This window comes from Sinocyclocheilus grahami, unplaced genomic scaffold, assembly GCF_001515645.1.
Source record: "Sinocyclocheilus grahami isolate Dianchi unplaced genomic scaffold, SAMN03320097.WGS_v1.1 scaffold646.1, whole genome shotgun sequence".
Classification (NCBI taxonomy): Eukaryota; Metazoa; Chordata; class Actinopteri; order Cypriniformes; family Cyprinidae; genus Sinocyclocheilus; species Sinocyclocheilus grahami.
In genome coordinates, this window is record NW_015505825.1 from 2,146,877 (window position 1) to 2,169,971 (window position 23,095).

A 23,095-nucleotide genomic window follows, 5' to 3' on the forward strand; every position below is an offset into this window, starting at 1 on the left:
AGCCCAAAAGAGCCCATGTTACACCTCTCTTTATCTCCTTGCACTGGCTACCGGTTGCGGCCCGAATCAAGTTCAAGACATTGATGCTTGCATATAGAACAGCCACAGGCTCAGCACCCGCCTACTTCCACTCACTACTACGAATTTACATCCCCTTCAGAAGTCTGAGATCCGCTAGTGAGCGACGCCTCGTGGTACCATCACAGAGAGGCTCAAAATCACTTTCCAGATAATTCTCGTTCACCGTTCCTGGCTGGTGGAACGATCTTCCCACCCCTATCCGGAATGCTGAATCCCTGACAATTTTCAAGCGACAGCTGAAAACTCATCACTTTCATCACTATCTGGCTTCATCCTAAATTAAAAAAAAAAAAAAAAAGGAAAATAAAATAAAAAAAAGTCTCATTTATTCCTTCCCTTTCTAGCTTGTACTTATTTGAACAATGTCTAGAAACTTGGTATTACGAGCACTTCCTGTGACTGTTTGCCTCTTTAAGAAGAATCGCTTGATGTATTCCCCAATTGTAAGCCGCTTTGGATAAAAGCGTCTGCAAGATGAATAAATATCCAGACTGAGAAACCTCGGTTTCAGGCTCAATCATGTAAGTGTTCTGTTGTTGTCTGGTTAATTTTATGTTGGTTATGTGGTTATGTTATGGCAGGGCCTGAATTTCGTTTTGGAAAATGGGGGGGGGAAATTCCCCCTTTAGGTGGCCCTTATGTGGGGGATTTTTTTAATTTGAGGGGGGAGTTAGGGTACTTCTTTAGACATTTTTAAACTACAATCATCCAACCTAAATGTTTCGTCACCCAGTGTATTTGTTTTACAAGTTATAATGTTGTGGATTCATATTTATATTGTGAGGAAGATACTTAAAAATTTTTTTTATTGAAATTGAATTTATTTTAACTAAAACAGACAAGTAGACAGTAAGTAATAAAATAAGAATAGATTAATGACAAGCAATGGCACAAACAAATACAATCAAAAGATACAACTAAAATTAACTGTGCTTTAAGTTTTTCAGGTAGGTTTAACAGTAATATTCAGGTACAGAAATACCACAGAAACAATCATTATTATGATTATATAATAAGAATAATCTATTTAACTTTAAATTAACACTGGTTAGTCTTCAATGTATAAATAAACATTAATGACAGACAGCAGCAGGTTTATTTAGGTTGCTTGTCTCTTTAAGACCTCATGCACGGATCAGACTGTTACACAAGTTTTGTTTCTCAACTGTTTACATTAACTTAATAGCCTGTATACCGACAATGTTTAGTATAAATCGACTGTTTACATGAATACTCATCAAGACGGGCACTTTTTGTATGTATTTGGCCGTTTACGTGTAATAAGGCTCGCGCTTTCAGATGCATCTCTATGTGCACACGCTTTGGGTTTGAGGCTGCTCACAGAAAGGGTCTCACAGTCACAGAGTGCACAAGTACTGAATTGAGCACTTGAATGTTTAAAATTGTAAGACTCAAAAGCACGTGCAAATGATACATTCTGTCATCTGTCGCGAGCGTCTTTCACATTGAAATATTTGCGGGAATTTCCCGCGTTACAAGCGCGGAAACTGCGGGAATCAGTAGAATTATGCACAATCCTGCGCCAAAATTCAAGCCCTGTATGGGTAAGCTGTATTTTCTTTTATTGTCTTACGGCTGCTGTTTTGGTGTGCAAGTGGCATGCTAATGCTAGTTTATATGTCTTGTTTGTAGAAGGACTTTTTTTTGTATAGCATCTGTCTTCATTCCTTCCTTGTTGGAGGTCGATGCTAATGGTATAACTGGAACATGAGATTTCTACAATCGGAGGTCAGTGGTATCGAGGCCTGATTTCATCGTTGTGGTGTTTGAACTTGGATTTCCTGATTCACTGCATCACATCACTCCATGGACATTTCTTCAACTAGTCTTCATCTCAACGAACAGTACAACTCTAAGCTACATATCATTGGGATTTTTCTATGGACAACCTGGACAATGGACAGCTAAGGTTTTTCTTTTCCAACTTCATTGCCAAACAACAGTGACAATATTGCATTCATGTGAGTTTTTGGACGTTATACATTTGTAATTCCAATTTCCTGCTGGGTTTTTTTCCATGTAAATATATATACTTGTGTTGTTTCTCAAACCCTACAGAAAAGAAAAGATAAAGCATATCTGTTTGTGATTTGAGGTTTATTCTTGAATTGTGAAATTCTAATGCAAGTTTGGTCGGTGGGTCCTTCCCTCAAATTTATCTTGTAGCTTGCCTCACTAGGTAGTTTCTCAGGGAGACTGTTACAGTTTGTTCAACTCGCAAACAAAGGTTTTAGACGTTCAAACAATGACAGCAGAACGGAAAGCAAATTTGTGCATGCGTGATGAAAACTGCACAAGGAAAGATTTACTCGCACTGCAAAGGGGTTTGAAATCAATTGCTTAAATTATGTAATTAAAACAGCTTTAAGCTATTTTTTTGTTTGTTTTGTTAATCGTAAATGATTTAAATGAAATATTTAGTGTATAGACCTATATATTCCTTTTTATTTCTATGGTTTCATTGTTTTCTCCATTCAGAAACAGATGTGGTTTTATACCAATATTTTATACCATTTTATTACATAACAGTAAAATAACGCTTACATTATCCTAAAAATATAAGAAATAAAAGAATCCATATAGCCCTACAGAAGCTTTATGTTTGTTTATGCTTTTTCATCTGCAGAAATCATAAAATAAAACATTTTGTAATGGTTATAGGCTATAACGATGCATTAATCAATTACAGTCTGAGCTGAACAAGGAAACTCTTGCTAAGTGTGATTTTTTTCATCTTCTCTGAGTTCATGCAAAATTATCTGAACTAAATGAACATGTTTTAACAGGTTTCCAGCTTTTAAAATGACCATTAAAATCACCAAAAAAATACCCCCCAAAAATGGCACAGGCTCAGTCCAGCATTTTAGTATAGCAATAATAACAACCACTTCAGTACAGTATGTTGCATGACTGCCCCCTACTGATCATGTCTTTCCTGTGCTAGAGCATTCCCTGTGGTCACGTGTGATCCTCTCCCTCTGAACGCACATTCTCAATGGCCACATCTGTATATACATCATGGAAATGTGATTACAAACACAGTGGAAAAAAAGGACTGTCCTCACGACAATTTCCTAAGTAGTAGATCAATTACAAAAGACTTCTTAATGCACACAGTGAGGTTTTCTCCTTCTTGTTTAACATCATGAGCATTTCCTCTGATTCTCAATCCTCCTCTCCATATGGTTTGTGGTTTTGTGTTTGGACAGCCCAGCATAGTATACTAGATTATTTTTGGTGATTATGATTACTCGACATGAACACATGGGTGTCCACCTGTTCCTCAGGTCCTGAGGACATTCCCTCAGGATGATTCTCTGTGTGTTCAAGTGCAGGTAAAACCATGCAACAGCAGGGTTAAGCCACACAGAACATGTTCTTAACTACACTCAGACGGACACTGCTGAAGGAAATAAAACATGCAGCTCAATCAGAGAGTTCAGACGATTAGCATCTGCTCTGATGGATTCAGTGAAGGATTCATCATAATGATTCAAACATGTAACAAGCATAATCTGGACCGTATGCAGCACTAGTTGTTGAATCAGAGTGAACAGGAGGAATACAGTGCTTCTGGAATGAATCTTTTGAGCCTTAAATTCTTAAAAATAAATCTATACATCTAAAAAAATATTTTTAAGACTCTGACCGGTTTAATACAATACATTTCCTGCAATGGTCACTTGTGCAAATAAAGAGAGCAGCACAGAGACCATACGAGGGAGTCAGTGGTGAGTTTCACATACCTTCTCCAAATCCTCTGCATTGGCCTGATAAATCTTGGCCAAGTATTTCCTGAACTTCAGGAGGAAGCTGGTGCACATGCCCTGAGTTTCCTCAAGCCCGTTCCCTGCCTCCTCTGACAGCCTCTGATAGATCTGGCGATCAACACATGAGACACGTCAAAAGCTGTCAGACACAGCGCTAGCTCCTTCAGACGGAGCTGCTGATGAGCTGAAGCGGAGTCAGTGTGACTGCGCCGTTACCTTCGCCAGATGCCAGTTAGACGAGATGCTGTTGAGCTGCTCCAGCTTTGCGATGGCCTCCTCAGTGTTGCCCTCAATGTCAAGGAGTGTGGCGAAGCTTATGACTGCATCTTCCTCATACACTCGCACCTGAGAAGGCTAATGTCCAAAAGACCATTAGAGAGGACATGATAACAGAAAACAAAGAGACTGCAGCAAGAAGCCACACACATCATCCCAGCAGCCAAAGCACTGAAGTGACGGAGATACCTGTATGTCTCTGCTCTGAAAGTGCATGAACATGGGCTGAAGGGGTTCAGGGATGCTGCGTTTGTGTCGGACCTTCTCCAGCAGGGGGAGCACAACCCTCCAGTAGTGCACACTGCGGCTAGCATACTCCTTCTGATCGTAGTAAGAGTTCACCCGCTCAGTCTGACAAACACACACACATACACACACACTTACTGCTGGCATTCTGCGGCTCTGATGAAGGCACATTTAACACTTCTTCTTAAGACCAAGTAAAGGAAATGAAAGGAATAAACTAAAGGAAACACAATACATCAATATGTTTGCTAAATGTAAATCTATAGAGAAACACAATGAGAGCTATGAAAAGTGCATTAAAGTGCAAAAATACTTCCAGCAATCTTCATTAATTTTAATTCATTTTGAAAAAAAAAGCTTAAGGTTTAAACAGCTCTGCTCCCAAAAACTAGAATATGGAAATTAAATTGCATCTGATCACAGCAGCAAAATATTTAAAAAAATCCTCTGTATTTGTCTTGTTTTCCAGTGCAAATGTCTAAAAAAATGTCTATTATTTTTTTAATGTCATGATGAAAGAAAATAACATTTAAGGTGCAGAATTTAAGATCGACAGCTAGTGGTTGAAATGGGTACTGCAGTCCAAATTCTAAATAATGGAGAGAGCCGTTTCTCACGCTTCCTCCTACTCAGACTCGACGCTCGCGCATTGAGGACACGACGAGCCTTGCACTGTAATTTGATGAGTTTATTTACTGTGTTTTAATGTTAACTTACATAGTGCACCTTTAAAAGAGAAGTCTAGTTTTCCGGAAAATTTGTTCAAAATGAAGTGAGTTTATGATTATAATAATCAACTTAATTCAAAGGCAAAACATGTTCTCATTCCCCATTGACAGATATTTGTTCTTATAACGGCTGCACGATAAATCGCCTGTGAGAGTCATGCGCATCTTGTCAGTAAAGCCGGTTCTGTGATTAGTAGTAAATCTCCAGCACGTGCTTTCAGATGGAGCGGCATTTACTACACAGAGCTGTAGCTCACTGACAGATGGCAGATGAATTGCCTTTATGAACGCCATTTTGTGTAGCTTGTCAGTGAACTACGGCTCTGTGTAGTAAATGCCGCTCCATCTGAAAGCACGTGCTGGAGATTTACTACTAATCACAGAACCGGCTTTACTGACAAGATGCGCATGAATATCACATGCGATTTATCGTGCAGCCCTAGCCCAAAAGAGCCCATGTTACACCTCTCTTTATCTCCTTGCACTGGCTACCGGTTGCGGCTCGAATCAAGTTCAAGACATTGATGCTTGCATATAGAACAGCCACAGGCTCAGCACCCGCCTACTTCCACTCACTACTACGAATTTACATCCCCTTCAGAAGTCTGAGATCCGCTAGTGAGCGACGCCTCGTGGTACCATCACAGAGAGGCTCAAAATCACTTTCCAGATAATTCTCGTTCACCGTTCCTGGCTGGTGGAACGATCTTCCCACCCCTATCCGGAATGCTGAATCCCTGACAATTTTCAAGCGACAGCTGAAAACTCATCACTTTCATCACTATCTGGCTTCATCCTAAATTAAAAAAAAAAAAAAAAAGGAAAATAAAATAAAAAAAAGTCTCATTTATTCCTTCCCTTTCTAGCTTGTACTTATTTGAAAGAAACTTGGCGAGCACTTCCTGTGACTGTTTGCCTCTTTAAGAAGAATCGCTTGATGTATTCCCCAATTGTAAGCCGCTTTGGATAAAAGCGTCTGCAAGATGAATAAATATCCAGACTGAGAAACCTCGGTTTCAGGCTCAATCATGTAAGTGTTCTGTTGTTGTCTGGTTAATTTTATGTTGGTTATGTGGTTATGTTATGGCCGGGCCTGAATTTCGTTTTGGAAAATGGGGGGGGAAATTCCCCCTTTAGGTGGCCCTTATGTGGGGGATTTTTTTAATTTGAGGGGGGAGTTAGGGTACTTCTTTAGACATTTTTAAACTACAATCATCCAACCTAAATGTTTCGTCACCCAGTGTATTTGTTTTACAAGTTATAATGTTGTGGATTCATATTTATATTGTGAGGAAGATACTTAAAAATTTTTTTTATTGAAATTGAATTTATTTTAACTAAAACAGACAAGTAGACAGTAAGTAATAAAATAAGAATAGATTAATGACAAGCAATGGCACAAACAAATACAATCAAAAGATACAACTAAAATTAACTGTGCTTTAAGTTTTTCAGGTAGGTTTAACAGTAATATTCAGGTACAGAAATACCACAGAAACAATCATTATTATGATTATATAATAAGAATAATCTATTTAACTTTAAATTAACACTGGTTAGTCTTCAATGTATAAATAAACATTAATGACAGACAGCAGCAGGTTTATTTAGGTTGCTTGTCTCTTTAAGACCTCATGCACGGATCAGACTGTTACACAAGTTTTGTTTCTCAACTGTTTACATTAACTTAATAGCCTGTATACCGACAATGTTTAGTATAAATCGACTGTTTACATGAATACTCATCAAGACGGGCACTTTTTGTATGTATTTGGCCGTTTACGTGTAATAAGGCTCGCGCTTTCAGATGCATCTCTATGTGCACACGCTTTGGGTTTGAGGCTGCTCACAGAAAGGGTCTCACAGTCACAGAGTGCACAAGTACTGAATTGAGCACTTGAATGTTTAAAATTGTAAGACTCAAAAGCACGTGCAAATGATACATTCTGTCATCTGTCGCGAGCGTCTTTCACATTGAAATATTTGCGGGAATTTCCCGCGGAAACTGCAGGAATCAGTAGAATTATGCACAATCCTGCGCCAAAATTCAAGCCCTGTATGGGTAAGCTGTATTTTCTTTTATTGTCTTACGGCTGCTGTTTTGGTGTGCAAGTGGCATGCTAATGCTAGTTTATATGTCTTGTTTGTAGAAGGACTTTTTTTTGTATAGCATCTGTCTTCATTCCTTCCTTGTTGGAGGTCGATGCTAATGGTATAACTGGAACATGAGATTTCTACAATCGGAGGTCAGTGGTATCGAGGCCTGATTTCATCGTTGTGGTGTTTGAACTTGGATTTCCTGATTCACTGCATCACATCACTCCATGGACATTTCTTCAACTAGTCTTCATCTCAACGAACAGTACAACTCTAAGCTACATATCATTGGGATTTTTCTATGGACAACCTGGACAATGGACAGCTAAGGTTTTTCTTTTCCAACTTCATTGCCAAACAACAGTGACAATATTGCATTCATGTGAGTTTTTGGACGTTATACATTTGTAATTCCAATTTCCTGCTGGGTTTTTTTCCATGTAAATATATATACTTGTGTTGTTTCTCAAACCCTACAGAAAAGAAAAGATAAAGCATATCTGTTTGTGATTTGAGGTTTATTCTTGAATTGTGAAATTCTAATGCAAGTTTGGTCGGTGGGTCCTTCCCTCAAATTTATCTTGTAGCTTGCCTCACTAGGTAGTTTCTCAGGGAGACTGTTACAGTTTGTTCAACTCGCAAACAAAGGTTTTAGACGTTCAAACAATGACAGCAGAACGGAAAGCAAATTTGTGCATGCGTGATGAAAACTGCACAAGGAAAGATTTACTCGCACTGCAAAGGGGTTTGAAATCAATTGCTTAAATTATGTAATTAAAACAGCTTTAAGCTATTTTTTTGTTTGTTTTGTTAATCGTAAATGATTTAAATGAAATATTTAGTGTATAGACCTATATATTCCTTTTTATTTCTATGGTTTCATTGTTTTCTCCATTCAGAAACAGATGTGGTTTTATACCAATATTTTATACCATTTTATTACATAACAGTAAAATAACGCTTACATTATCCTAAAAATATAAGAAATAAAAGAATCCATATAGCCCTACAGAAGCTTTATGTTTGTTTATGCTTTTTCATCTGCAGAAATCATAAAATAAAACATTTTGTAATGGTTATAGGCTATAACGATGCATTAATCAATTACAGTCTGAGCTGAACAAGGAAACTCTTGCTAAGTGTGATTTTTTTCATCTTCTCTGAGTTCATGCAAAATTATCTGAACTAAATGAACATGTTTTAACAGGTTTCCAGCTTTTAAAATGACCATTAAAATCACCAAAAAAATACCCCCCAAAAATGGCACAGGCTCAGTCCAGCATTTTAGTATAGCAATAATAACAACCACTTCAGTACAGTATGTTGCATGACTGCCCCCTACTGATCATGTCTTTCCTGTGCTAGAGCATTCCCTGTGGTCACGTGTGATCCTCTCCCTCTGAACGCACATTCTCAATGGCCACATCTGTATATACATCATGGAAATGTGATTACAAACACAGTGGAAAAAAAGGACTGTCCTCACGACAATTTCCTAAGTAGTAGATCAATTACAAAAGACTTCTTAATGCACACAGTGAGGTTTTCTCCTTCTTGTTTAACATCATGAGCATTTCCTCCGATTCTCAATCCTCCTCTCCATATGGTTTGTGGTTTTGTGTTTGGACAGCCCAGCATAGTATACTAGATTATTTTTGGTGATTATGATTACTCGACATGAACACATGGGTGTCCACCTGTTCCTCAGGTCCTGAGGACATTCCCTCAGGATGATTCTCTGTGTGTTCAAGTGCAGGTAAAACCATGCAACAGCAGGGTTAAGCCACACAGAACATGTTCTTAACTACACTCAGACGGACACTGCTGAAGGAAATAAAACATGCAGCTCAATCAGAGAGTTCAGACGATTAGCATCTGCTCTGATGGATTCAGTGAAGGATTCATCATAATGATTCAAACATGTAACAAGCATAATCTGGACCGTATGCAGCACTAGTTGTTGAATCAGAGTGAACAGGAGGAATACAGTGCTTCTGGAATGAATCTTTTGAGCCTTAAATTCTTAAAAATAAATCTATACATCTAAAAAAATATTTTTAAGACTCTGACCGGTTTAATACAATACATTTCCTGCAATGGTCACTTGTGCAAATAAAGAGAGCAGCACAGAGACCATACGAGGGAGTCAGTGGTGAGTTTCACATACCTTCTCCAAATCCTCTGCATTGGCCTGATAAATCTTGGCCAAGTATTTCCTGAACTTCAGGAGGAAGCTGGTGCACTTGCCCTGAGTTTCCTCAAGCCCGTTCCCTGCCTCCTCTGACAGCCTCTGATAGATCTGGCGATCAACACATGAGACACGTCAAAAGCTGTCAGACACAGCGCTAGCTCCTTCAGACGGAGCTGCTGATGAGCTGAAGCGGAGTCAGTGTGACTGCGCCGTTACCTTCGCCAGATGCCAGTTAGACGAGATGCTGTTGAGCTGCTCCAGCTTTGCGATGGCCTCCTCAGTGTTGCCCTCAATGTCAAGGAGTGTGGCGAAGCTTATGACTGCATCTTCCTCATACACTTGCACCTGAGAAGGCTAATGTCCAAAAGACCATTAGAGAGGACATGATAACAGAAAACAAAGAGACTGCAGCAGGAAGCCACGAAAAATATTTTTAAGACTCTGACCGGTTTAATACAATACATTTCCTGCAATGGTCACTTGTGCAAATAAAGAGAGCAGCACAGAGACCATACGAGGGAGTCAGTGGTGAGTTTCACATACCTTCTCCAAATCCTCTGCATTGGCCTGATAAATCTTGGCCAAGTATTTCCTGAACTTCAGGAGGAAGCTGGTGCACTTGCCCTGAGTTTCCTCAAGCCCGTTCCCTGCCTCCTCTGACAGCCTCTGATAGATCTGGCGATCAACACATGAGACACGTCAAAAGCTGTCAGACACAGCGCTAGCTCCTTCAGACGGAGCTGCTGATGAGCTGAAGCGGAGTCAGTGTGACTGCGCCGTTACCTTCGCCAGATGCCAGTTAGACGAGATGCTGTTGAGCTGCTCCAGCTTTGCGATGGCCTCCTCAGTGTTGCCCTCAATGTCAAGGAGTGTGGCGAAGCTTATGACTGCATCTTCCTCATACACTCGCACCTGAGAAGGCTAATGTCCAAAAGACCATTAGAGAGGACATGATAACAGAAAACAAAGAGACTGCAGCAAGAAGCCACACACATCATCCCAGCAGCCAAAGCACTGAAGTGACGGAGATACCTGTATGTCTCTGCTCTGAAAGTGCATGAACATGGGCTGAAGGGGTTCAGGGATGCTGCGTTTGTGTCGGACCTTCTCCAGCAGGGGGAGCACAACCCTCCAGTAGTGCACACTGCGGCTAGCATACTCCTTCTGATCGTAGTAAGAGTTCACCCGCTCAGTCTGACAAACACACACACATACACACACACTTACTGCTGGCATTCTGCGGCTCTGATGAAGGCACATTTAACACTTCTTCTTAAGACCAAGTAAAGGAAATGAAAGGAATAAACTAAAGGAAACACAATACATCAATATGTTTGCTAAATGTAAATCTATAGAGAAACACAATGAGAGCTATGAAAAGTGCATTAAAGTGCAAAAATACTTCCAGCAATCTTCATTAATTTTAATTCATTTTGAAAAAAAAAGCTTAAGGTTTAAACAGCTCTGCTCCCAAAAACTAGAATATGGAAATTAAATTGCATCTGATCACAGCAGCAAAATATTTAAAAAAATCCTCTGTATTTGTCTTGTTTTCCAGTGCAAATGTCTAAAAAAATGTCTATTATTTTTTTAATGTCATGATGAAAGAAAATAACATTTAAGGTGCAGAATTTAAGATCGACAGCTAGTGGTTGAAATGGGTACTGCAGTCCAAATTCTAAATAATGGAGAGAGCCGTTTCTCACGCTTCCTCCTACTCAGACTCGACGCTCGCGCATTGAGGACACGACGAGCCTTGCACTGTAATTTGATGAGTTTATTTACTGTGTTTTAATGTTAACTTACATAGTGCACCTTTAAAAGAGAAGTCTAGTTTTCCGGAAAATTTGTTCAAAATGAAGTGAGTTTATGATTATAATAATCAACTTAATTCAAAGGCAAAACATGTTCTCATTCCCCATTGACAGATATTTGTTCTTATAACGGCTGCACGATAAATCGCCTGTGAGAGTCATGCGCATCTTGTCAGTAAAGCCGGTTCTGTGATTAGTAGTAAATCTCCAGCACGTGCTTTCAGATGGAGCGGCATTTACTACACAGAGCTGTAGCTCACTGACAGATGGCAGATGAATTGCCTTTATGAACGCCATTTTGTGTAGCTTGTCAGTGAACTACGGCTCTGTGTAGTAAATGCCGCTCCATCTGAAAGCACGTGCTGGAGATTTACTACTAATCACAGAACCGGCTTTACTGACAAGATGCGCATGAATATCACATGCGATTTATCGTGCAGCCCTAGTTCTTGTTTTAATCAACTCACTTAGTTCTGTTCAATTTCTCAAGACTTCAATTTACATCTCCAGTAAGTGTATCTTGAGTTAAGGATGTTTAGATATTTGTATTGGAAAGCAAGACAAAACTACTGATAAAGGAGTGCATGCAAACTTAATTTGTGGAGGGCGAATAAAGACTTTTTTTAAAGAAAGAGAAACTCTAAAATGTGGCCAAAACTAATGAAGTCAAAAACGATGAATCATTTTGAGACAAAAACGTGTGAAAGCAATGAAGATTTGTCCAGCTGATTGCGTCAGCAGACTGCATGAGCTGCGATGGATGTAAGAAATGAAGTGTATGACACCAGGTGATGAGGGTGCAGGTGGTCAGGACGTACCGCGTCAGTCAGATGTTTAGCCCAGTGTATGAGCAGCGCCGGCTGCACGCCCTGTTTCTCTCCGGCACGCAGCGTGCCCAGACCGTGCTGCACGAGCAGACGCAGTTTAGCAGACGTCCCGGGCCTGACACACACACACACACAATGCAGTCAGGAACACACAACGTCTCTCTCACACACACACACACACACGAGGAGTCACTCACTGCGCTCTCTTGTGAATCAGGCTGTAGACAGCATCCCACCACTCTCTCTGTCCGTCAGATGACAGCAGCTTCATGATGTGCAGCGGCAGACAGCGCGGCTCGTGCGGCTGAGAGCAGGCCATCTTCCCCCGCTCCTGCAGCTGCGCCTGACTGCAGAACACCACGCCGCACACGAACACCTGCAACACACACATGACAGAGATCTACATCACAGCCTAGACCAGTGTGTCCTTTGTGTCCTCGTGCAGTCAGATGGGACACACAGGTCGAGATACTTCACCTGCTTGGACTTGCTCAGCTGGGCTTTAAAAGACACTTAAAACTGCGCTGACACTCTCAGAGGAGAACAAAATGAATTAAATTTAGCAGCTGAATAATGACATTCATGTCTTCTGCAGAGCTGCTTTACAGCAGAATTTGAATGTCTTGATTACGCTTACAACACTGATTATTTTCCTGCTTCTCTATAAAGCTGCTTTGAAAAAATCTGTATCATATAAAGTAGGGCTGTGCAATTACTCTAAATACGGTTTCGATTTCAGCCTCCAACGATTATGAAAATACAAATATCGACATAAAATGATCCCGCCCCTTTCCAGCGGTGCCCTTTCGCTCCTCCATAAAAGCCCAATTTCACGTGCAAATGTAACGTGACTTTTGCAAAATGGGATGTGCTTGATTTATTAAAGTGTATAAGATTTATTCATGTTTTTAAAAGCGTCAAAGAGAAATTGCGCCGTTCCTCAGGAGGCTTTCTGGGCATGCGCTCAGAGACGGAACAACACAGACATGTAAAGTCAACTTTTAGTGTCTAATCACTGGTCTGTATAAATACGGCTAGAAGTGTCTAATAATCAGATTGAACGGTTAAACAAAGGAATTAAAATGTATACAAAAAGTCTTATAGCGACTGCTTTTATGTTATTAGTAATAGAAAGGCAAACATTATAATACTTTCTTGTTTGCCGTCAGCATTCAGCAAATACGCATTTATATCATTTAAACAAATCTTTGAATGACTAATGAACATTTAATTTCACAAACCTTGCATACTTAGCCGGATCCAGTTGTGAGATCGTGTGAAGTGTGCGTGTGACCTGCATGATCGCGTGTTCTCTGCGTGACGGTCGGTCCGTGTGAATTGAATGCGGACAGGAGGAGAGTTCAGCTTCCCTAGAGACTCGCGATTGACAAACTTTAAGCTTGTGATTTCAAATTATGCTGCACTTTATGCATTTGCCCGCTGTCATATTCATGTAATTTCCACTGTGTGCTGCATGCAAAATGAGTGTTACCTTGGCTTTATTTGAAAAAATATGATTCCCAATGCACACAAACTTCCCAGAATACTGAGTGCCCTGGTGGCTACAGTGTTTACTTCCTTTTTAATTATATTTTTATTCAATATTTACTTGTAAAAAATACTTTGTCATCTAAAGTATAAGTATGTTTATTTAACACATTTATTTTTTAATCCATTTTCAAATGTCTTAAATATTAAAATAAATACAATTATATCGGCAATCGGCCACCCTGCTTTCCAAGATATCGGCATCGGCTGTCAAAAAACGAATATCGGTCGACCCCACTATACGTGTGTAACAGTAAATTGGATCAGTGCGGCTCTTAAAGTGACAGCAGCCTAATATTCCTGCTGCAACTGTGTGCTTCATATTAATAAAAAAAGACCAAGTAAATCACTCACTGCTCTTGACTAAAGTACTTTTGTAGCTTCAATAAGAAACAAAGAAAGTTTAATTCTTACAGTGAAGACCATGCTGCTTTTTTGTACATTTGATTATTAATTTCTGATAGCTGCTATCTGAAAACTTTAGACTTGCATTAAAAAACCCTTAAAGCACAGTTGGTTTCATTTCTATCTTTTTTATTCTATTGTATTTGTTCTTTTTTATTACTGACAGTTTAATAATTTTCAATAATTGTTTGTTTTTTACTAATATTAGTTACCCTAGTATTCTGCTGTGGTATTGAGACTTGTGTAATGGTCCCTAAAATGTAGATGTCACAGAATATATATTTGATATATCACTTTAAATAATCTTTAATCTATCCTTAAACAAATCACTCATATAAAGTTTTGGTCATATGGCCCACTCAAAATCAGGTTAAATAATCGTGATTATGATTTTTGGCATAATCAAGCAGCCCTAGTATAAAGCGCTACTGAAACACGCGTGACTTGACGACAGAAATGAAGCTAGTTCTCGATAACTGATCAGCAGATTGTTGAAGTTCCCTGACAATCCTGCATGTTAGTTGGAGCCTTACTGGAATACACACCTGTAGATATTAAAGAGACAGTTCAGCCAGAAATGAAAGCTTGCTGTTAATTCACTCATCCTCAGGCCATCCAAGATGCAGGCGACTGTTTTTCTTCAGTAGAACAGTAAAGAAGATGTTTAGCTGAAACTGTGCTCCTTGGTGATTTATTAAATGCAAGTCAATGGCACTTTGAGAGTCAAAACACGCATTTATAGGCAACTCAAAATTAATAACCGTGGCTCTTGATAATATATTGAAATCCTATGAAACAAAACTAATTTTATAGTTTCTAATGGCCTATGTAAAAAGGTGAGATGATTAAGATTAGTTTATTCACTTAATATGCTTTAGAAGTATTTTTTAACACTTTCATAATATAATTGCATACACATGATGTCACTGCACGACAATTATTGGTAACACTTTACTTGAGGAGGTTTTATGCATGTTTATGACAACTGTCATTAAGTGTCATTCGCTCAGTTATGTCATTTTTAATGCAAATATGACATTATTTGACCTAACCCTAACCTAACCCTACCCCTACCCTTACCCCTAACCATAGCCCATAACAAAGACATCTCAAACAATGTCATCTTTGCATTAAAAATTACATAACTGAGCAAATTACACTTAATGACAGTTGTCATAAACATGCATACAAAACCTTCATATTCATGACGTGTGTCGTGTCATAATTATGTAGGTGTCATGTCAGTCTTATGCACACCCCTTCAAGTAAAGTGTAACCCAATTATTTTTTTAAAGTTATATTTATGGGCTTTTTTCTGCCTTTAATGGACAGGACAGTAGAGAGCAGACAGGAAAATATTGGGCAGAGACTGGAACCAAACTTCGTCGCTGGGAGCACAGGTGCACTGTATATCGGCGCACTAACCACGAGGCTATCGGCGGCGACGTGACTAAGGTTATTTGAACCAGTTCATTGAATTAAACTGCCTGATAGAACTAGTGTTGAGTACCGAACTCGGTACTTTTAAGGGCACCGACCGAATTGCATTGGTACTACCGAGTACCTATTCACGTGAAATCAATCAGTGCCAAATTTCGGTACCTGAGAACGGGCACTAACCACGAGGCTATCGGCGGCGACGTGACTAAGGTTATTTGAACAGTTCATTGAATTAAACTGCCTGATAGAACTAGTGTTGAGTACCGAACTCGGTACTTTTAAGGGCACCGACGAATTGCGTTGGTACTACCGAGTACCTATTCACGTTTAATCAATCGGTGCCAAATTTCGGTACCTGAGAACGCATCTGGGCGCATACGCTACAGAGAAAGAGAGACCCTGCAACTCGTTCAAACAACACACAGGGCAAGACGAAATGTTCTGAAGTGTGGTTACACTCCTAGAGCCATATGGTTTCTGAGAAAACGTGGACGGGATCGCGGAGTCCATTCATAAATACATACTCTATAGCGCGGAAACGCCACGGAATTCCTCAATTTGGACGAATAAATCAAAAGTAGCCACTGCCACTTAATTCGAATTGCGATATGAACTTGTGTCTGTGAATATTAAAATGCAAAAAGATGGTTTAAATATGAATCCTGCATGTCCCGCTTGCCTCTGTATGTATGTATGGTGGAAACGCGGTTTTGTTTACTATGCAAATGCTGAAGCACGCGTGACGCTCGTGGTGATTTTCGGCCTCTGCGTCTCACTATAGGACGGCATGAACACAAACACTTAATCTCCAGAGCTGCTGTGAGTAATTTTTACCGTTTCATTTCAGAAAACTAGCATCATCATACTGTATACACACAGAAACTTCATGGCAACCTGTCAAAATAACAGTACGGTTTAACATGTAACAGAAATATTTTACTCTTGTACAGCATAATGTACATCTTTAAATATTCAATTTTCTATCAAATTTAAATAAAACAATTAAATTATAAAAATAAATATTACAATCAGATCAATCACTTAATTGTAGAAAAAAATAATACAATGAGCCTATTATAAAATGTTTTAAAAGGAATATTCACACAATTATTCTTCCATGTATTAATTTCAACAGTAAACCTGTTTGTTTGCCAAAAAATAAAAGGGTTTAAATTTTCATTTGATGTAAAATAAATGTTTAATGCCTTAATTAGATTTTCAGGAAAATTAAAACACGAATTTCTGGGGGAAAAAATTTCAAATTTAAATAAAACAATTAAATGATAAAAATAAATATTACAATCAGATCAATCACTTAATTGTAGAAAAAAATAATACAATTAGCCTATTATAAAATGTTTTAAAGGAATATTCACACAATTTTTCTTCCATGTATTAATTTCAACAGTAAACCTCAGTTTGTTTGCCAAAAAATAAAAGGGTTTAATTTTCATTTGATTTAAAATAAATGTTTAATGCCTTAATTTGATTTTCAGAAAAATTAAAACAAGCATTTCTGGGGGAAAAAAAGTTTTTTTTGTTCAAAATGTTGAAATTGAGACTTTTGGACTTATTTTTTTCACTCAAATGTTTTTGTAATTACACAGAGTCAAGTACCGAAATTCAGGAACCGATACCGGTACCGTACCGGTTCAAATGTTAAGGTTACCCAACCCTAGATAGAACCTGTGTGAAAAAATAACTATTTCCCCATCTGCCTGAGGCTACAGACCGATCGTTTCGCTTCATAAGACCCTTAATATACCATCAGGAGTCATGATATATTGATTGTGCTGCCTGATGTGCTTTTTTAAATCTCAAAGTCGGGCAGCCACTGCATTTTTAATGAATCACCAAGGAGCACAGTTTCAGCTAAAAACTTCTTTACGGTTCTACTGAAGAAAAACAGTCGCCTGCATCTTGGATAGGGTTGAAAAGGGGCGGAAACTTTCCAGTATATTTCCGGAAACTTTCCATGGGAACTTCGTCTGGGGAATTTGGTAAATATTCCAAGTTTGAAACTTACCAGGAATGTATAGGAATTCATTGAAAATTTGGGGAAATTGATAAAACTATCATATAAAAACATAAATATAAACATTTTGTAGGCTCACATGCATGCAAACGGCTGCCTGATGTGCTTTTTTAAATCTCAAAGTCGGGCAGCCACTGCATTTTTAATGAATCACCAAGGAGCACAGTTTCAGCTAAAAACTTCTTTACGGCTCTACTGAAGAAAAACAGTCGCCTGCATCTTGGATGGGTATATTTCCGGAAACTTTCCATGGGAACTTCGTCTGGGGAATTTTGGAAATATTCCAAGTTTGAAACTTACCAGGAATGTATAGGAATTCATTGAAAATTTGGGGAAATTGATAAAACTATCATATAAAAACATAAATATAAACATTTTGTAGGCTCACATGCATGCAAACTAACACAAATTTTTAAAATTACATTTTGGGATTTTTGGGGGAAATCGGTGATGCTTTTTTTAGGATTTATTGATGAATGAAAACTTGTGAACAGTGTTTATTCAAAATAGAAATATTTTCTAACAATATAAGTCTTTACTATTACTTTATTAATTTAACACATCCTTGTTTAATAAAAGTTATGAATTAAAGTAATTTATTTAAAAAAAAGAGAAAGGATACTGACCCCAAACTTTTGAATGGTAGTGTATTGTTAAAAAAAGATTTCTATTTTAAATAAACGCTGTTCTTTTTTTTAACTGTTTATTCGTTAAAGAATCCTGAAAAAAGAATCACAGGTAATAAAAAAAAAATTTTAACCGCACACCTGTTTCCAAAATGTATTATAAATCAGCTTATTAGAATGCTTTCTGAAGAATCACGTGACACTGAAGACTGGAGTAATGTTCAAATTCAGCTTTGCATCACAGAAAAACATTATATTTGAAAGTAAATAAAAACCCCAAAACCATCATTTTAAATTGCAATACCAGTAATACTACGCAATATTATCGTTTTGTTCTGTATAAGAACATAAGGCTTGATGAGCAAAAGATATGCAATGTTTAAAACATTAAAATAGTAATGTTTCCAAACTTTTGACCAGTACTGTAACTCCTGTAGTAGTGCTGGGCACTGATTAACTGGCACTAAATATCTCTAAGAAAACTAGGAGAAGCCACTGAATATAATCATTTTCATTTGTAATAAATGACTTGCGCTACAGAGCGAGCAGACGTAACACAATAAATGTGGTCATTGCTTTCAGAGCTGGATGCTGCTGTTTGGGAACACAGTCGTGTGAGACAGTAATTATACAGAAGTACTTTGATGACAGACTTTCCTCAGGCATTTCAGAACGACCAAAACATATAGATGCTGTGAACGAGATCGGTCCACTGCTAGTCAAGTTATCCCGTCTCATAGCGCAAAGTCACGTGACTTTTTCAATGCGCATGGTGGAATTTATTCGGTAAATGTGTTTCCATCGTAGTTTATGCTTTCTTATCGGATAAAAAGTTTCTGTTTATACTACTCAGTTGTGCACAAGTTTTTTATGTGCATTTTTAGAATTTATGCACATCTTGGCATTTCCATCCAGCGGTGTTTTATGTGATAATCCAAAATGCGCATAAAAATAGGTGGATGGAAACATAGCTACTGGCATCAAACCCTGTTCCTGTTTCACACAGACCAATATCTTCCTCTGTGGAAGAAACTAAAGCAGTGAACACACCTCGAGGTCCAGCAGGCAGATGGATTCCGGCGCGTTGGTGTCCAGTTTGGAGGTCTCGAGCGTGAGGCGAGGGAAGAGCTGCTTCAGCCAGTCCTGCAGACTCACGCTTTGACCCATGAGCGCCCACTGCAGACCGAGCCACGCCAGCTGCTGCAGATCACCCGCGTGCAGCAGCACCGCTCCTGTGACACACACACCCCGCATCAGCCTCTACAGCAGACCCAACACAGAGACACGCACGCGCGCGCACACACACGCGGAGACGCGCACACACAGAGGCGCACACACACACACAGAGGCGCACACACACACACACAGAGGCGCACACACACACACACAGAGGCGCACACACACACACACACACAGGCGCACACACACACAGGCGCACACAGAGACACAGAGACACACACACGCACACGCACACACACAGAGGCACACACACAGAGGCACACACACACACAGAGGCACACACACACAGAGGCACACACACACACAGAGGCGCACACACACACACACACACAGGCGCACACACACACAGGCGCACACACACACAGGCGCACACACACACAGGCGCACACACACACAGGCGCACACACACACAGGCGCACACACACACAGGCGCACACACACACAGGCGCACACACACACAGGCGCACACACACACAGGCGCACACACACACAGGCGCACACACACACAGGCGCACACACACACAGGCGCACACACACACAGGCGCACACACACACAGGCGCACACACACACAGGCGCACACACACACAGGCGCACACACACACAGGCGCACACACACACAGGCGCACACACACACAGGCGCACACACACACAGGCGCACACACACACAGGCGCACACACACACAGGCGCACACACACACAGGCGCACACACACACAGGCGCACACACACACAGGCGCACACACACACAGGCGCACACACACACAGGCGCACACACACACAGGCGCACACACACACAGGCGCACACACACACAGGCGCACACACACACAGGCGCACACACACACAGGCGCACACACACACAGGCGCACACACACACAGGCGCACACACACACAGGCGCACACACACACAGGCGCACACACACACAGGCGCACACACACACAGGCGCACACACACACAGGCGCACACACACACAGGCGCACACACACACAGGCGCACACACACACAGGCGCACACACACACAGGCGCACACACACACAGGCGCACACACACACAGGCGCACACACACACAGGCGCACACACACACAGGCGCACACACACACAGGCGCACACACACACAGGCGCACACACACACAGGCGCACACACACACAGGCGCACACACACACAGGCGCACACACACACAGGCGCACACACACACAGGCGCACACAGAGACACAGAGACACATACACTGCATCAACATCTAGAGCAGACCCAGCACACACTCACTGGCGCTCCTGTCTGAGACTCACCACCATCACACTTGGCCAGATCCACGGCTTTGGGCACATGTATGCTGAGGACGTGGATGTCATCGTTGCAGATGAAGGAGAGCTGCTCCTGCGTCTGTGCGCTGAATAGCTGGTCAAACAGACGGCCCGTGCCGCTCCGGTTCCCGAAGGCCTCCACCACGTCCTTCAGCAGCTGCTCCACGTCCCGGCTCAGGTTCAGCAGCATGTGACCCGCCTGACTCTGACGATCACAGGCCAGCAGCTCCAGAGGCTCATGGGACGCCTGCTCACTCTTGAAGCTCCTGGCTTTGGGTCTCAGAGCCTGCGAGAGAAGCAGATGAGATGCTGTAAGGTGGAGGATCAGACGGCACGAGCGTGTGAGGAAGAGGAAGCGGTGTACCTGATAGGATACGAGATAACATAGAGCGGCCAGATCCAGCACGGCCCTCCACTGCAGCGCCCCATCCTGTGCACTCTTCAGCAGCAGTGTCCCGGAGTACAGGTACAGGTGCGCCCTCATCTCAGTGAACACCTCCGCCAGCTCATCCGCAGTGTTTGTGGCTGTGTTCTTCAGAGCCTGCATCGCACAGTCAAAACTGCACCGCAACAAAGACAGCAACGACCGTGAGCGACGCCAGCGTTAACGTGACATCCAATCAGTGCGTGACATTTAAAAAAATTTAAAATAATACATTATCATAAAAATTATTGCTGCGACCGATTCATAATAAAAGGGTCATGAACTGCGCCTGTTTTTTTATTTTGTACTGTTGTCTGAGGTCCACTTATAATGTTATCAAGATTTTTACATCAAAAACATCATCATTTAGAAGTAATAAGCTATTTTCTGTGCTGTTGTTAACCCCCCTCATCAGAATGCTCTGTCTGAATAGCTGTGGAGGATTGTAGACCCATGATTAGGGCTGGGTATCGAGTTCGATACTTTTTAGGCACAGACCGAATTGCCTCGATACTATCGAGTATCGAAAAATTCATTTTCGTTCGGTACCAAATTTCGATACCTAAGGGTTTAATCTGGTCAACGCCAGTGAGCCAGTAAACGTGCAGCATGCTTGACATGCACAAATCAAATGCTGGTGATTGGCTGGGGCGAGGCATCAGGGAAAATCAATAGTTTACGCCCACTCGCTCAGAGACGTGTCTCTCACACGTGAGGCTGTACTGTAGCGTCCCAACCCCCATAGATTTAAAAGATGTTTAAAAGATCAAAAGTGTGGCTACATTTAGTCAAGCTCGATCGTGGTGAAGAGCGGGTGTCGGTGGGCGGGGCTAAACCGGTAGCGCTGTAGAATCAGTGGGCGGGGCTAAACAGGGAGTGCTGTAGAATCAGTGGGCGGGGCTAAACAGGGAGTGCTGTAGAATCAGTGGGCAGGTCTAAACGGAGTTCTGTAGAATCAGTGGGCAGGTCTAAACAGACAGTGCAGTAGAATCGGTGGGCGGGGCTAGACAGGCAGTGAGGTAGAAGCAAGTGTTGATCATCTGCGGAGGCAGTGCTTATCCACACATTTACACTTCCGGCATCACTTCCTGTTTGTTCCTGCCGTGTGTTTTGAGTTTGAGCTCCGTCAAGTTAATTCTTCGTCTTCATCTTAAAATCAACCGGAGCGGTCGTGCTTCACGCGGGGGCTAACGACACCAAGCTGCGGCAGACGGAGACACTGAAGAGGGACTTCAGGAGCCTGATCGAGACGGTGCGCCGCACATCGCCCGCGACGACGATCATCGTGTCAGGACCGCTTTCCACGTATCGACGAGGACACGAAAGGTTCAGTAGACTTTTTGCTTTAAATGAATGGTTATTGTCATGGTGTAAAGAACAGAAACTGCTCTTTGTTAATAATTGGAATCTTTTCTGGGAGCGTCCTAGGCTTTTTCGCACTGATGGCTTGCATCCCAGCAGAGTCGGAGCGGAACTCATGTCGGACAACATCTCCAGGACGCTGCGCTCCATATGACTAGTAAGTCAAATCTCAAATAACTGCCGATGGCTTTTGTTCTACCCGCTTAAATGATAGAAGTATTTGTGCTGTACAATCTATAAAGACGGTCTGTTCCCTGAATAGTGAGGTCAAAATATAAATGTAATGCAGGATCTAGAAAAAAATCTGATCGTGATTAAACCAGAAAAACTTAAAATAAATGAACAAAAACAATTTTTAAAGTTTGGGCTCCTAAACATTAGATCACTCTCACCCAAAGCAGTTATTGTAAATTAAATGATCACAGATAATCGTTTTGATGTACTCTGCTTGACTGAAACCTGGCTAAAACCTAATGATTATATTGGTCTAAATGAGTCTACTCCACCAAGCTACTGTTATAAGCATGAGCCCCGTCAGACTGATCGTGACGGCAGTGTTGCAACAATATATAGTGATATTCTCAATGTTACTCAGAAGACAGGATACAGGTTTAACTCATTCGAAATGCTAATGCTTAATGTTACACTGTCAGATATGCAAAA

At 40.9% G+C, this 23,095-nt stretch overlaps 1 protein-coding gene across 1 annotated transcript in view; it reads right to left on the reverse strand.

The window, feature by feature from the left end:
- The window catches only part of ranbp2 (RAN binding protein 2), a 65,032-nt gene that overhangs the window by 25,590 nt on the left and 16,347 nt on the right, over window positions 1-23,095 (reverse strand). Inside the window, exons 6-18 of the mRNA XM_016242128.1 lie at window positions 21,011-21,250; window positions 20,632-20,932; window positions 19,156-19,337; window positions 12,249-12,427; window positions 12,043-12,166; window positions 10,443-10,604; window positions 9,627-9,764; window positions 9,387-9,518; window positions 8,603-8,645; window positions 7,096-7,127; window positions 4,338-4,499; window positions 4,089-4,226; window positions 3,849-3,980 (exon numbers count right to left, since the gene is read on the reverse strand). Of these exons, the coding sequence (XP_016097614.1) occupies window positions 3,849-3,980; window positions 4,089-4,226; window positions 4,338-4,499; window positions 7,096-7,127; window positions 8,603-8,645; window positions 9,387-9,518; window positions 9,627-9,764; window positions 10,443-10,604; window positions 12,043-12,166; window positions 12,249-12,427; window positions 19,156-19,337; window positions 20,632-20,932; window positions 21,011-21,250 (1,965 nt within the window). The remainder of the gene's footprint in view (window positions 1-3,848; window positions 3,981-4,088; window positions 4,227-4,337; window positions 4,500-7,095; window positions 7,128-8,602; window positions 8,646-9,386; window positions 9,519-9,626; window positions 9,765-10,442; window positions 10,605-12,042; window positions 12,167-12,248; window positions 12,428-19,155; window positions 19,338-20,631; window positions 20,933-21,010; window positions 21,251-23,095) is intronic.